This window comes from Phaenicophaeus curvirostris, chromosome 22 (assembly GCF_032191515.1).
Source record: "Phaenicophaeus curvirostris isolate KB17595 chromosome 22, BPBGC_Pcur_1.0, whole genome shotgun sequence".
In the NCBI taxonomy this organism is placed as follows: domain Eukaryota; kingdom Metazoa; phylum Chordata; class Aves; order Cuculiformes; family Cuculidae; genus Phaenicophaeus; species Phaenicophaeus curvirostris.
The window spans coordinates 5238913-5254728 of record NC_091413.1 but is presented as its reverse complement, the minus strand read 5'-3'; the positions used below and the strand labels follow the sequence as shown (position 1 = coordinate 5254728).

The 15816-nt window shown below is 46.9% G+C and overlaps 1 protein-coding gene across 2 annotated transcripts; it reads right to left on the bottom strand.

The window, feature by feature from the left end:
• Positions 1–782: 782 nt before the first annotated feature.
• On the bottom strand, positions 783–14865 carry C22H1orf167 (chromosome 22 C1orf167 homolog). 2 transcript variants are annotated; one of them, XM_069874836.1, is made up of 20 exons: positions 13559–14865; positions 13003–13046; positions 12221–12440; positions 11873–12048; positions 11300–11397; positions 10825–11011; positions 10205–10386; positions 9699–9885; positions 9305–9527; positions 8246–8427; positions 7893–7989; positions 7345–7487; positions 6663–6871; positions 6328–6472; positions 3791–4058; positions 3129–3237; positions 2671–2899; positions 2445–2580; positions 1855–1965; positions 783–1165 (listed from the first exon to the last, which is right to left on the bottom strand). In XM_069874836.1, exons 1-20 carry the CDS (start codon positions 14840–14842, stop codon positions 1106–1108), a joined length of 4290 nt encoding a protein of 1429 aa, XP_069730937.1. In that variant the 5' UTR covers positions 14843–14865; the 3' UTR covers positions 783–1105. The 2 variants fall into 2 exon arrangements, with proteins under 2 accessions (XP_069730937.1, XP_069730938.1); XM_069874837.1 differs by having other exon boundaries at positions 10825–11008.
• Between the last annotated feature and the right edge of the window lie 951 nt (positions 14866–15816).

The following is a 15816-nucleotide window of genomic DNA, read 5'->3' as shown; positions in this document are numbered from 1 at the left end:
TTGGCTTCATTCTGCAAGGTCACAGGAGTTGGGGTGGTCCTTTTCCTTTAGGGAAGGATAACCTATCTTTCCTGCCCCAGTGACTCTTAACAGGCTTATGCCCCACAGCCTTGAAATAAGGGGTTGGGGGAGCTATGGAGGCCGCTTTGTGTACTTAGCAATCCTGCAAAGCTACCCCAGGCTAGGAAAACAAGACCCTGGGGCAGTTCCCAGTGGGATTTTGAGATCCCTACCACGCTGTGAGCATCTCTTTGAAAAAAAAGCAAGGAAGAAAAGCCTTTTCCAGATTCTTCAGACCCTCTCATTTCAGCTGTCTGAGACGGGGCTCATATATCCAGGGTAATTACAGGGCATCAATCACAGAAGCAAGTAATGGGAAGGTTGGGGGTCAGACACGCCTGTCTTGCCTCAGCAAAGCTTTTGGTGCTCAGCTGTTCCCAGCAGGTTTCTTCATCCCTATCCCATTCAGCACAGAAAGGAACCAGCAGGAAGCAGTCAAGAGGTTGGCCACCCACTGGAAGGCTTAATGAAGAGCTGATGGACCTAGACAGGGGGAGGAGGTGGGAGCATGTAGGATTTCCCCCCCAGGAGAGAAGCCACATCTTAAAACAGAGACCTATGTTTGCACCTACCAAGGACACTCCAGACTTTGGAATCAACAGGATGGAGCACAGGCAGACTCCAGCTCACCTCTTTTAGGACTGAGGTATTTGCTTATTCTCCTGTGTGACACTAAACTCGGGTTCATGAAAAAACAATGAGTAAAGAGAGAGCCTGTAAGGTGATTTTTCAACCTTTAATCAGAACTCCAGCAAAATCAGGGTCCAGAGAAGGGGATGCAACCTCACAACAAAAGGGAACAACTTCTCTATTTGTGCTGCTAGGGAGGTAGGATATCAGCCCGTTAAAGAGGACCTGAAACTAGGTACCACCTCTTCCAGGTTGTCCTTTGGCTATCACCTCCCGGCCTGCAGTGCTGCTTTTATCACATGAGCAGAGCCTTCGCTTTTTCTTGATTGCACAGGACCAGCGCTTTGTTGTGACAGCCAGCTGTAGCCTCCACACGTCCTGAAATGAGCAGCAGCTGCAGGCAGGCCCCCACCATTCAGCAGCATCCTTTGTCCTTGAGCTGGAATGCTGTTAGCTGGCGCCACCTTCCAAAGGCCTTAAACGGTAAAGTGGACAAATCAAATACTCGGGTTACCCTTGAGGGGTTGCAGCCACCTCTCAGTACCGCTAACAGTTTTTCCTCTAGCAAAAGCTACGCCAACACCTCACTGTTCACTCAGAGCCCTTCCCTGTCTCTCCTGCGTTCCTGTAGCCAATAAGAGAAGCACGCAGTACAAATCAATGTGAGAAAAAGAAGAGCAATGCCCCCTCTGCCCTCTAATTTCAGTCCTTGTTCTCATTTCATTCCAAGGTGGACCTAACCTTGTGCAGATCTTGGGGAGATGGGCAAAGGAGCAAACTGGCTGCTTGAGCTCTAAGGCTTTGCCTGCCCCGAGTGCGAGTCCCAGCAGCCTCGTGCACCACGGCAGAGCCTGTTTCTGCCCTGAGTGGGCTCTTGAGAGGCCGGGGATTAGTGGATTAGCATCTCTGATAACAGTGGGGAAGGGGGCACACGTCAGGGAATTGACTGCTGACACAAAGCTTTGAAAAACACCCACAGATGAACCCATATGAAGCTGGAAGCTATTTCCCTTTGTTACGAGCAAGTCCCATGCCTTGATGTACTCAACCTCTCCCTAAGCAAACGCTTTGTGCAGGGAGAGACATACAGGGAACACCAGTTTTCCCTTTGGGGTGCTTTTTGGTTCTGAGGTTCACAGAATTAAATCAGTCATAAACACTTACCTGAGCTAGCAGGCTCCTGGCTTCCTCCTCCAAAAAATTCTGCACCACACAGCTTTGCAAATGTCGTCGTCTCCACACCCTCCAGGCCTTTTCCATCAGCCGCTGCTGGTCCTGCCAAGAAAAGAGGCAGCACACAGCTTAGCTGGGCTCCAGCAGGCAACCAACCTCCCTTCCTTCTAGTCCCATCTCGCTTCCAGTTGCTTTGCCAGGTCCCTCCTGAATGACTTTGCATTAGTAACAGAAAAAGCAGAAGCCAAATGACAGGCTGGGGACACCAGGGGGAACACGGATGAGGACAATGATTGTGATACTTGCTGTGAACTTTCTGCACAGGCTACAGACAATCTGTACAAACCCCCCTGTCTCAGCCTCCCATGTAAGATGGGGTGAAGCACAACTATGTGTGTGGATGTGCCATCTGCCATGCTGCCATTTCAGAGGGAAAAAGCAGCCACAGCAACAAACCAGGACTTCTAGTGCACGCTGGTACTTGTTAAATGCCCAGGTCCCATCTCCCAGGACACAGGTGAGGCTGCGGACAGGGCGAGCCTACCCAGTATCACCCATCACGACCAGGACTGGACACTCACCAACACCTGAGCCAGTGTCGCCACCCTGCTGGCTTCTTTCCACCGATGCCATTCCCTGGCCAGACAGAGCAGCCTCCTCTCACGCTGGCACCGGTGAAGTATCACCGTGTGATGCCACCACCTCAGATACTTCCTGCTATAGGCAAGAGCGGAAAATAAGCTTTATCATCCCTCCTTCCCTGATGGCAGCAACAAGACAAAGCCCAGAGATGCCCACTCCACTTACCCAAGCCACTTCTTATGCCACTCCTCCCAGTCTACCTCTGGTTTGTTCTCCTGGATCCTTGCATGTTCAGGAGAAGGTCCTACCACATCAAATCTCATTACCATGTGAGGGAGCAGCAGCCTTTCAGCCCTGTTTTGGTTTCTGTAGATCACTAGCCAGTGGCGAACAGCACTGGGGAATAGCCCAAGAGGGGCAGCTGGTGAACCCTCTTCTCTGCCTCTTCTGCTTTCTAGGAAAGAAAAGAGGAATCACATGGGAGCTAACCTTGGAGCTAGAGAGGGAGAGATCTAAGCTGCCATTAGCCCTTAGCTCTTTGGCTCCTGAACACAGGAGTCAGAGTCTGACTGCCATGAGCATCTCTTCCACAGAGGAATCGCAGTCATCTGGCTGGCAAACCCTTTCCCTCAAACTCCCCACGTAGACCTAGGAAAGGAAGAGAGAAGGGGGCGTCTTCTTACTCATGGACCATGACAGAGACATCTTCCTGCTCTTCCTAGCACCGATCAGGGTACTGCGCTGCCGTGAGCACTGGGAAAAGGCAGCTGCTTTTGTCCAGTAGTTGCAGGCCTGCAAACAGAAGGAACACAGCCGCAGCCGTGATTAAGCACAACGTGCACAGACAATACAGACACAAACTAGCCTCGGAGATACATTTATGTCCATATCCCTGCAGGAAGTTTAATGTGCTAGACCCCAGGTTAGAAACGGCACAGATGAGATCCCAGCAGGACTAACTCAGCCCTTCCAAATCAATCGACCTCTTTGTCGTTTGCTAGCTGGGAGCCTTTTGAAAAAAGCTGCAACTCTGACAGCTCGCTCTGCTCTGCAGGGACAGCGATTATCCCATCTCATCTTTGAGCAGAGAGGAAAAGAGTGCTCCCATCTCTCTGGTCAAAATATCCCCATTCCTTATGGCTGTGCTCCAGATGGTTGCTGCAATCAATGCCAGATTATGGTGATGAAGTTGCATGCAGTGTCTGTAAAGAATTTCAAGACAGTCACCATGAGTCATACCGGTTTTTTTATACCAGCCTTGTCACTGTATGTCAGTGCCTAGTGACTCACTGAGTTCTTCACAGTTATCAGTAACTGTCTCATAGAGACCTTCACCTTTTCTTACCTGTTTTACAGTGGCCACGGATCCCTGGCGCAGGGCTTGCTGTCCTCGTGTGGCCAGTCGCCAGCGGTGGCAGGCTCTGCCCTGAGAGGGTTCCTGCCACCCGTGGTTTCTCTCTTCCCGTGTCTGCTGCTCAGCTCTCAAGAACTTCACCCTCCACTCAGTAAAGCTCACAACTAGGAGATGGTGTTCTCTGACCCTTTTAAAATGAGCCAGGGCTTCGTGCCGCCTCAGTCTACACGCGGTGACCTGGGCCCAGGCAGCCAGGCACCTGAAAAACAAGACAAGCACCAAAAAGCAGCAGATGCCTAAAGTCACATTTCCATGTCAGCACCGACCAGGCTATAGACCAAACTCCACCTGCAGTGTCACATGTAAGCGGCCAAAGCGAGCAGAAGAGCATTCAACAAGAAAGACGACTGTTCCTATTATTCCTTTGGCAGTCCACATTTATGTATCTTTCTTTGTGTTATTTATTTTTCCAGTGTCTTTTCCTTAAGAGGTGTATGTTCCCACTCCCCGACTACAGGATCTTTCTGCTAAAAACTTGCCCTCGTTTTCCTTCAGATTCCCAGCAGTGTTACCCCTCAACTCCTCAAAGCCCAGGAGTATGTCTGCTTCCCTCTGGCCATTTTAGCATTTCCTCCTCTTCAAAGGCCTCTGCAAACTGAATGCAGTGTTGTCCTAGGCTTTTCCTTTGCCTAGGAAACAAGTCCTTTTGCCCAGGCTGCCCTACCCCTACACATACCGGATCCCTCAAAAAAAAAAAGGAAGGAATTAACTTAGTGTTCAATCTTCAGCTAGCAGCTGACCTTTAGGATGATGCTTGAGGAAAGCTTCGTCCTTATGGGATGAGAATAAAACTGCTAAAATCTCCTCTAGCGTGGAACCCTGCACACTCCTTAAGTCTGCTCGCTGCAGAACCAGGCTGCATTTAAGAGAGCAGCTTGTTGTCAAGATTTAGATTTTAATTATTTCCTTGGCTGTCACAAAACAAGGTCCTGTGTACACGGGATGTACCACTAGAATAATACAGCATCTTTAAAGAGACAATTTTATTCCAAAAAAAAATCAATGTTTACAGGAGTTACTATAAACAGCACTGTAAATCTGCACCCACAGTAATCTCTCTATATCTAGCAAGCTGATGCACAGGAGGCCAGTTTTCCTCTGCAACCCCAGCAGCCAATCTGCTCTTAACTCCTGGCTTATCCTTTTTATTCCTTGTTCCACTTGGACTTTCATTATGCAAATCATCCCACTGCACCATAGGGCAGAGGTGTAAATATCCTCTGCCTGGCAGGCTTCTCTGAAGATCAAGAGACTCTATTGCAGGTTATCCTAGCATGAAAAATGCCTCCCCTCAGAAAAGACAGGGCTCAGCCTGTACCATATCCAGGTGAGAAATCAGAAGTGCTCTCTCATCAAAGGAGAACGGAGAAGGGAAGATTAATGGTGGAGACACACTCTATGGGAAGGAGCAACATTAAGGACATCTCTCAAACACAATTCCCACTAGGGTGCCGCTACACAGATTGATTTGCAGAAGAAAATGCAATTGGGTGGCGTGAGTGCAGAGTCTAAATATCACAGCCACTAAGGTTTTACTGGGTTTTTAGTTGCTCTTTCCCCTGCAGATGTCTCCTCTCAGCTTGAACCTGCAATTCAGAAGGAAATCTACTGGGGCTAAACCTGCACTTCTCATGGCTTAAATGAATCCATAACATAAATAACCTTATTCATTCTTAAACTCCTGAATTCTCTCAAAAAAGAACCACCTGAGCAATTCCTGGTTCACTGCTGCTGAGCTTCAGGTAGACAGTAGCCTCACACATCATAAACAACAAACAAAAACAGTTTTCTGTGAGAAAGCTACCGAACAACAGAAAAGAAGTTGTTAATGACTGGCAGCAGACACCTTGCTCTTCAGAATAAATTCTAGTGTTTTCAGGTTCTACCCCATAACACAACACTCCAAATCCTACAACAGCTTCACCTATATTGTAAGCAACAATGAAATGAAATGAATATCATGGTTCTCCCTGCACAGGCTTTACTAAATATTGCTTTTATGCATTAATATACTGAACTCAATTTTTCACATTAGTTGAAATTAAAATCACCATGCTGTGTCCAGAATCTAAAAGGTTTGTAAACACTAGATCTCTGTTAGATCTCTGCCCTGTATTCCTTTTGGTAAATACTGAATACTTCCAGTGGAAACCGGCCTTTCACTTTTTAAACTACACAAATTTGTTTGCATCTCCCTTGCTTAGTTTACAAATACCACACCACTACATAACTAAGATTGATTGTTCTGGAAAGAAAAGAAGTTTCATTTGAGAAGAATGAGATGGCAAGTGTGAAGCTATGGATAACAGCCCCTGACTGCAGAAGCACCCCTAAGCAGCTCCGTTTACATGCAAGTTATCTGTACTTCCAAACCCAAGCTCTGATCTGAATACACTGGATTCTCTGCTACATAAACTGCTCTTCACTCAAAGCTTCCCTCAGAAATGCTTTGAGGGCAAGAAACAAACCTGTGCAGGAGAAGACGTTCCCAGAATAAAGCAGCAAACTTCTTCTTCCTTGTTTGACAATACCACACCTGCAGGACCAGCCTCTTCTTCTCCTGGCAGCTGTGCTGAGCCCATTGCTGCTGCAGCTCTCTCATAGCACGCTTCCCTGGGAGAGAACACAAGAGCTTGTTGAACTGAGCCCAGCAACTCTTTTTTTTCCATTGTGAAGTCCAGATAAGAGCAGAGAACACATACATGGAGTTACAACCAGTAGCAGGGCTTTTCCCCACCCCAACCATTCCCAGAGTAGCCCTCTCGTATAGACACGAGTGCTGCTGTAGGATGGGGTAACTCACTTTCACAGCAGGAACGCCAACGCCACAGAGCATCAGCAGTCATCTGGTGAACGCGACATCTGAATCTCCGGTCAGCTTCCACTTTCTGGGCCAGTCTCTTCTTCCACAGGCTGAAAGCCATCTGGCAGCAATGAACTTGATATTTTAGGACTGCTGCTGCTTTTCGGTTCTTATTTTCCACAACCCAGTGGTGCCAGCTGAGAAAGGCTCTGAGAAAGATGAAGATCATTGAATCAGCTGCAGGAACAACTCACATGGATTCACACCCTTATAAGCAAAACTTTAAAAATAAACATGCATGAGGGAGTTGAGGAAATATCTGATCTGTTAACATCCTTTCCCCATTAAACATCAGGGAAAACCATGGACAGGGCAAGTTATTGGGAGTAAGATATTGTCCTGGCTGTGTCAAGTCTGTTGTTCTCTTCAACTTCTGAATGAGTAGAGAACAAGACCAGCTCAGTGGACAGGAATTTACCAGGGCTTGCTCTAATTTGTGAAGCATCCCATCAAACCAGAAATCATCCTGCTCAGATATAGTAATTTTGAAGCAGGAAAAAAACAAAATAACGGGCTGTAAAGCTCCCACTGAAGACAGAAACAGGTAGCTAGAAGAGGAAGTTTTTAAAAGAAAGTGTAAAGCTCTAAAAGCAGACAGATTTCTGGAAAGCACAATACCTACCGAGACAGTTGAACAAGCCTGCAGTACTGCTGGGCCTTTACAAGCTGCTGAGTCTGGGCTGACCAGACAACGAAGTACCTCTGCAGGAAGTATCTCTCTGCTTGGTGCCAGCAACTCTTGTCCTCCCTGTCAGAACTGCAGTCCTGTAATCCAGAAAAGCTAAAAAGGGCCTCGAACAGCTACCACAACATGGTCACTCCATGCAGCATCCAACTCCATCTCTTTCTCCTTGCTGCTGTGACTTGTATGATTGTCTAACTCCCTGTTGCTACCCCCACCACCACCTCATGGACACCCAGACATGAAGTTCTAAGACATCTCTGTTAAATCCTTGATGCACGACTGATATCTAACTCAGCTGGCAAGCAGTAGGGAAGAGTTACCCTGAGAAATGCCTCAATCTCCCAAACCTTCTGTCTAAGAGAGAAGGGAGAACTGCACCGAGATCTTCCATATGCTGATACTGAAGCCCAAAGGCTCTTTGCCAAACTGGGCTCTGCAGAAAGCATTTGCACATTTACATGCATCGCACCACTTTTCAGCCTTACCTCTTCTGCTGCAGGGTGACTGCTGAGAGGCTGGACACTACTTTCCGGGCTCTGCAGTGCCAAAGACTGGAACTCACCTCCCACAAACCAATTTCTTCTGCAAGACAAAAGTGACGGGGGAAAAGGGAAAGATAGAAGTAGATAAAGTATCTGGAATGATGGGGGAAAAGGGAAAGATAGAAGTAGGTAAAGTATCTGGAATGATGGGGGAAAATGGAAAGATAGAAGTAGATAAAGTATCTGGAAGGATGCTGTGAGACGACATGAGGGAGAAACCAGAAGAAGGAATTCAGCCAGATCAAAAAAGGGGTCACACTGCAACCAGCATCCTAAGGAACCAGTATCCAACTCACCCAGATCCAGTATTCCATGGAGGAAAGGAGGCCTGCAAGTACAGCTCCCCCTCCAGCTCAGCTGGCAGCTCTGTGCATTGGTGGAGTTGCAGGACAGAGCTGCAACACGGCACGTGTGCGACATCCTCAGCAGTCAGAACAGGGGAGAAGCTCTGCTGGCTGCTGTCACTAAAACTGTATTCCTGCAGGGATGGAGAGAAGAACATGGTAAGCGTTCTCACAATGCAATCACTCAGCTAACGGTTTGACCATGCCATTTACTCCTCTTTTTGAGAGGGATTCAGGGAAACCCAGGATGTATCCAAAGGGACTGCAGGCTAGCAAGGACAGCTCTGGAGTGTGCAAATGTACATGATGGGAAAGTTTCTTCTATACAAGTCTGGGAGTGGTTAAACCCCAAACGACCAGTAATCAATTATAGCAAACCATCAGTGAGGCAGTGCAGATGCCCATTTCCCCTTTTCTCAGGGATGAGGTTCTTTGTACCTCGACTCTTCCACCTTGCGGCCTCAAGCAGAAGAAACTGCACAGGAGAACCTCACTAGCTCAGCACCTCCCCATATCGCTAAATGATGAATCATAGAATGGTTTGGATTGAAAGGGACCTCAAAGCCCACCCAGTTCCAACCCCCTGCCATGGGCTGAGGCACCTCCCACTGGATCAGGCTGCCCAAGGCCCATCAGACCTGGCCTTGAACACCTCCAGGGATGAGGCAGCCACCACTTCTCCCAGAACCTCACCGCCCTCAAAGGAAAACATTTCTCTGCAAGATCTAACCTAAATCTCCCCTCTTTCAGCTGAAAACCGTACCCCCACATCCTATCCCTGCACTCCCTGATAAAGAGACCCTCCTTGGCTTTGTAGAAACCAAGAAGGGCACAGATAGAAATGACTTTACAATTTCTGTTTAAACTTTCAGTTCCTAAAAGCTTGGTGCTGTTCAGGCCTAAACACCAAGCTGTTTGCTGGTGACAGTACCATGTTGAAGCAGAAATTTTGTCCTGAAAAATCCCTGCAATTTAATACCTCAGGGCAGTCTGTATGAATCAAGACCTCACCTTTTCCAAAGAGCTTTGAGAGGCCAGAGTAGCTGAAGCACTGCTGTCAAAGCCAGAAGATGTTGAGAGGTCCTCAGAAAACAGCATGGCAAGAGGTTCTTCATAGACAGCTCTACATGAGTGCTTAGGACTTTGTTCGATTGCCTTCAGCATGAAACACTTTTGGTGCCATAATTTCAGAGCTTTTCTGAGCCTACAGTGCTCCAAAGCCTGAGAGAAAGAACTGAGACAGCATATATTGAGATGGCAAAGTCACTGAAAAGGGGTACCAAAGGGGGACAATAGTACAGATACGATGGATGACAAATAGTAAAAGGAGTTCTTCCAGAAGGACAGAAAGTCAAGTGGACACTACTAATAAGTGCAGGGCTCCAGGAACAGGTACTTCACTCACTCAGCTTTGTGATGCTCGCAAAGCCTTGCTTTCCACAGCAGATATACTCTCTGGACCTTCACCTTTTGGCAGAAGTCATCAAGAGTGCAGCGTGCTTTCTCAAGAAACCATCTCTTTGCAGTCCACAACAGCTGATCTTCATGCCTCTTCGTCACAGCCGTGTCACCTACAGAGCTTACAACTGGTCCTTAATCAATTAGAGGGTGACAAGAGACAATGTTTGTTAGAACACATTCCTGAGAAACGCAGCCCAGCCCTCACACTGCTGCTTTTCAGCAAGGTTTAAGCCTTTCTACTAGGTTTATGAAGCAGAGCAACAAATCTCACTATAGCTTCACTGACACGTCCCGAACAACTAGTCCTCTACCCACTCTGGATTGTTAACACCGTGTATCATCTGAGCCTCTCTGAGCTGTTTTCAGCTGGTTTTCACCATACAAGAAGGGAAGGAAGGTGTTTAAGCACCTCCAAATCTTAAGATTCTGCACAGGCTCCAAGCTGCTCACCACAATGCTGCCTCCATCGTAGGAGGAAGAAGTTCACCATTGCCTGCTTATCACCTTCTCTGACCTGCAGCATCTGAACCCACTGCTGGAAGTATTTCCTCAGCGATACTGTTCTGAGATGGGACAGGTTGCACCTGTAAAGCACCTTCTGCTCAACAGCCTCCTTCCATGCATTGAAGTACCTGAGAAAACAAAAAAGAATTAAAACCACATAGAAAAACTTGTGAAGAGTGTACAAGCTTGCGACTCCTCCCAAGACTGGGTTTAGTTCAGGAAAAATGAAAGAGAAGCTGTCACCTTCTGAGCTTCTATTCATTTATTTCATTAAAAAGCCACTGTCCTGCTTAGAGCACAGCAGATGCTGTCAGGTTTGGTCTTTATGGATGTCAAAGATCAGGACCAGAAAACTTTGGCAGTGCACAGGAAGCAAGTCAAACTCTCTGGCCACAATAGTTCCTTTTCATGTTTCTATCTCTAATTTCCCTTTATTAACTCCTAAAACAAAACAGTAAATTGCTTTAAGATGGAACCACACATCACAGTCTGGGTTGGGTCTGTCATTCCTTGGAGTTTCACGGTGAACAGACTGTTCACATGAAAAATAATCCTCATCAACTTACTGAGAGACCAAGTTTCTTTGGATCCAAGTTGTCTGTGCTAAAATCCGTTCCTTTTCCAAACATCGGGAATGCCACACCCAGAAGATGTTTTGTAGCTTCTTCTTTTCCAGCAGAGCACGGGCTTCCAAAAGCCAGACTTCCTCTTTGCTCAGCAGCTCCTTCTGCAGGCGCCACAGTCTGAAAGCTGCTGCGTTGCAGGGCAGGAAGAGATTGACAGGAAGAAAAAAATAACTTAGATAACTTCAAACAACTTAGTGTCATAAAGCAAATATCCCCTGGCTAAACTTCAGCTGTCTGAGAAGGGACACCTAAGGGAGCCAAGCTCACATTGCTGCAGCATCAGCATCTGCTGCATCTAAATTAATACAAGGAACAAGACAAAAGGTGTATAGCACCTGACTACTTGCAAACCAAGAAAGGTGGTGAAAGAGTGAGTACCTCCAAGCTGTTCCAAGGGTAAGGAACATGTGCTTACCCGCTAGCCGTCTCATATCTCTGATTGCTTGAGCTCTCCGGCAGAACTCATCTCCTCTCTGCCTACGATGAAGCTGTGTCCACAGTCTTCCCTCCACTCTGAAAGAGTAAGTATGTTTTAACATCCATCTGTCCAAAGAGGTACTCAGAGAACAGAATCCAGAGCCTTCCTCCTCCATAGGTAGCTCTCTCTTCTTGTCTGGACTTAGTCTGTCTTCAGAATCAGACGGCACAGCAAAAGGTTTTTCTTTTGACACCGCTACTGCTAGAGACTGGGATATTGCCTCATTCCAACCTCATTTATGCCTGCATCACATATGCAGGTGATAGATGAGCTCAAGAAATAGTGCAGGAGTATTTCTGTCAGACACTCAAATCACACTGAAAGTACTAGTGCACAGAGGCTCTAGAATTGAATTGTTTAATTCCCAAGTTACTCATTCTTGGAGTGCTTATGCACAGCAATATATCCAAGGACTTGGAAACAAGCTTCCCACCATCTGAGAAAATTTCTCCCTGTGTTTGTAAACCTCCACTTGTCCAAGATAACAGAAAGAGAACACTCTCAGCTTACCTACAAGCCTGCTCAGCTTCCTTTGAGTATCCTACTATAAGCTGCTGCTGAGCGGAGGTTGTCATAGTTGCTAATCTTCCTACTCCAAAACACCCCACTGATGAACTTCGGGTATAAGAATACGGCTCAGGCTTCAGAGCTTGCTTCTTGCTCTGTTTTTCCACAGCTTCCTTCCACTGAAGGAGAAACCACACAATTAGAACAAACTGCAGGCGGAGTATCAAGAGTCCACAACACTGAATTTAACAGAGTACCCCTTCCTTGTCCTTATCCAAACAGAACTTCTGCCTTCTTTGACTGCACAACAGAAAACCTGTGGCACCACTTCTGTCCCTAGCCCATCCTTACCCTGCGGAAGCTCAGAGCTAGGAGAGCCGAGGCATGTCTCTGCTGAGCTACCTCCAGCTGCATCCTCCTCTGGTGCACAGCCCACTGTAAAGCTCCAAGGCCCTTCCGAAGGAGCTGCTGTCTGTAAAGCTGACTGGCTGCAGCCCTTTGCCAGAGGATGTGCCCCCTCCAGGCTTGGAAACACCTAGTTAGCATTTGTCTGTCACACCAGTGCTGGAAACTTAAAGAGAAAAAAACAAAAGTGAGCTCCAGTTAACAGAAAGGAAAGTTAAACACAGACAGGACGTGGCAATTGGAGTTCAGCTACCAAACTGAAAAGAGGTATTTGAAATCATTCTCCTTAATGAGTGAAAAACCTGCAGCCTCACATCAACTACAGGTTGCTACTAATTTTAGTAGCAATCTCACATAGATCTTATCCACAGGTCACAAATTTGAATCTCAGGGATAAGCTCTGTTCTTGATCTGTGCTAACTATGCAGTGATCATGCTTGAATTTGCTGCACTGAAAAGCAGTATACATGGTACCAATGCAACAACTAAGGTTGAATTTAGAAGTTAGAATTTAAAAGATACAGAAATAATCATTTAGAGCATGCTCCATTCTAGATAGCAACCTGTTTGAAGAGAAATGTACGCAGCCCTTGAGCCAACCACAGAAGAATGATGCAGGTCAAGTCCTATAAACAAGCTTTCCCTGGAACATGGGTCTTTAGCGACCTTCCAGCAGATTTCTTCCCATGTTAACTACCAGCACACTCACACAAGAACAGGCTTTTTACCTTTGCTCATTCATGTTCAGCAACCTGAAGCTGTTCTCTGAGAGCTGCAAACAAACAAAAAGACAGTAACTCACACCATTATTCATGCTACTCTGCTCTCTTGAAGAATTAGTCTGTGCTCAGTATGGCAAATCATTCTGGATGGAGACCAGAACAGTGATGGCTCAGGGTAGCATATTTATGTCAGGTGCCTTTGATGCTGCCCTCACCATTGCTCTGTGAATACTCTCACATACTTCAGACATGGAAAAGCACAACACAACTGAAATCTCAGTGTCCTGCAACTATGCACAGAGTGAAAAACAGTTTAATGCTTTCCCTCTGTAGACCCATGAACAACAGTTAACAAGCTGGTCTTGAGGAAGAAGGATGTGAGACAGAAAGATGCGTGTGTTGGGACGGAACAAGACCATGAGAGGAGATTCTGGCTATTCTGTGCCATAAAAAAACTATAGGACAAACATCACCCCTGTACCTCAACGCTGCAACTCTACAGCGGAAACAAGCACAAGTATTATCTGTGAACAGGGATGCTACACAGGGAGCACAACCTTACCTCTCTGGACACAGTTTTGTGCGTCTGGTTCCCTTCTTCACAGCACCGCGATTCTTTACTCCTCTCCACAGAAGGTTCTTCAGACTGGTCGAGATTAGCACCAGCTTCCCAATTCCTCCAGCTGCTTGGGTGGGAGTATTCGTTTCTCTTTCCTTCTCCGCTCACACTCATACAATGTGTGCCAGAATATTCACCAAAGGCTTCTTCAACCGGAATACAGAAAGGGCTAGACTGCCTGGGGCCCACCACAGCCATTCTTTTGGCTGCTTGTGATCTGGAGTCACATAATTTATCTAATTCTTTGCTGTATTTAATATGAGACTCTGAGTTGTTGACTTCTACAGATTTAATACTAACCTGCTGGACTGCTCTAAACTCTTTATCTCTGGGAGGAGAAGTGACTCTCACACACACTTCCCTTGGAGTCCCATACATGGCTACACCAATGTTCATCTGAGCACAGCCCAAATCTGTCTCCAGCGACACATGCAGATGCTCTGGATACAGATTGGCTGGAAGGTCTTTCTTCCAAGTTACAGCACACGGGGATACCCCACTTTCTTCTCCTTTAAGAACCTTTAGAGGTGAATGACTTTTTCTGTGAACATAAAGACCAGTTCCCAGAGTCGGCTTTGCCCGGGACTGGCATCTGAAATAAGGGGAGTAATTGTAGGAGGGATCTGCTTCTGTATCCACTAGCCCACCAGAGCCCACCCGAGAAGTGAGGGTTTCCCAGATGTCACCTGAAATTTTGGTTCTCCATGCGTTGGAGTCAATGTATCTGTATCTGTGAGAGACAGAGAGAGGTTCTGCACGACCGAAGTCCCTTGTCACTGCACTAAGGCTCCAGCCTTTCGCAAATGGGACACCCCATTTCAATCTTGCCTGAGCAGCACTGGCCTTTACTCCAGGTAGCTGTTCTCCTCTGCTCTGGATCCCAGGAGCTGAATCATCAGAAGCAAAGCACAAACTGCCACTGATTGGAGAAGACTTGGGCTCCAGAGGGAGGGAGCCCCATGTCCCCATCAAAGCACTTTCTTGCTTAAGCCTCTGGGTTGTACAGTGTAACCCAGGAGAAACCTGCGAGGACTGCAGAAGAGACTGAAGGGACTCCAAACTAGATGGATCGAGACGCCCCAAGGTCAGGGCTGAACTACGACAAGCATTCACACTCTCACTTGACCTCCCTGAAGACGGACACACCACTGTTTGGTGCCTAAGAGGCGAATCTACAGTGCGAGATGACAAATGTGCATCGACCAGTGAAGGGTTCGCAGGATCCATACAAGAAGCAGCAGGAGGCTGATGCTGTTGTTTTCCCTCTGGGTAGTCACTACTCCTGCTCCTACTTTCTAAAAAGCAATGATGAGCAATGTATATGGAGCAGCTACCAGCTGCCTTCGCTTTCTGACAGTGTTGTTGAGGAAAGTCAATACTCTCATTCCTTCTCCCTTCTAAACTACAAGCCTCAAACTGTGAATGACTCCGAGGGAGATTCCCAGCAGGGAGCACTGGCAAAGCAAGATGGGGAATCCTACGAGCCACACAATCGGAGCTGTGCTGCTGCTGCCGCAGCCTAGAGCAGAGATTAGTCTGCTGCAGGAAGCAGGAATGGGAGAACTGACCAGTGATGTCCTGGAATGGCTGAGAAGGACAGGAGAGATTAGTCTGTCTTAGACTGGGATCTTTCTTCCCAGCTGACGGAGGTGCAGTACACAGCCAGCTTTGTTCTGCTTTCAAGCTGGGAGATACACTGAATGCCACAGCCTCAAGCCAGTGATGAGAAATGTTTACTCAACTTCTAGTCCCCAAATAAAGACCAACATTCACGTTCTTCTAAATGTTTCTTTGCTCTGAAGAAAAGGAAGAGGAAATATAAACAAAGGAGCATGCATATTTCTCGTCACATCTTCCATAGTTTGCCAAAAGCTCTGGGTATTCTCCTTACAATTTTAATGTCTCCAATCCACCAGCTTCAGTCCTGAAAGATTACAGACACTCCTCTCTTCCTGTCCCTCAGCAGACAATCATGTCTGGCACAACAGGAATGACTGAAGGGGACAGACTCTGTTCTCAACAGAAAACCCTGAAAACAAAGACTTCCAGCATTATCCATGCACCTGCAGCCTGCACCAAAAACATATCTAGCAAGGATGAATTATCCTCCTGCCAAGACAGGATGGTCTGTAGCTGCTTTTCCAGAATACTTTACATCTAACCAGACCTAAGTGACACCAAACAAGAACTGGTCTAAAAGA

What these genes read in the sequence shown, in the direction of transcription:
- C22H1orf167 (XM_069874836.1), bottom strand. Translation starts at nt 14,842, where the DNA reads ATGGATCCTGCGAACCCTTCACTGGTCGATGCACATTTGTCATCTCGC. An exon ending in GAAGCTGAGCAGGCTTGTAG is followed by an intron (nt 11,398 to 11,872) that starts GTAAGCTGAGAG and finishes TTACTCTTTCAG; the next exon opens with AGTGGAGGGAAGACTGTGGA. An exon ending in GTCACCCTGCAGCAGAAGAG is followed by an intron (nt 7,488 to 7,892) that starts GTAAGGCTGAAA and finishes TCTGGATTACAG; the next exon opens with GACTGCAGTTCTGACAGGGA.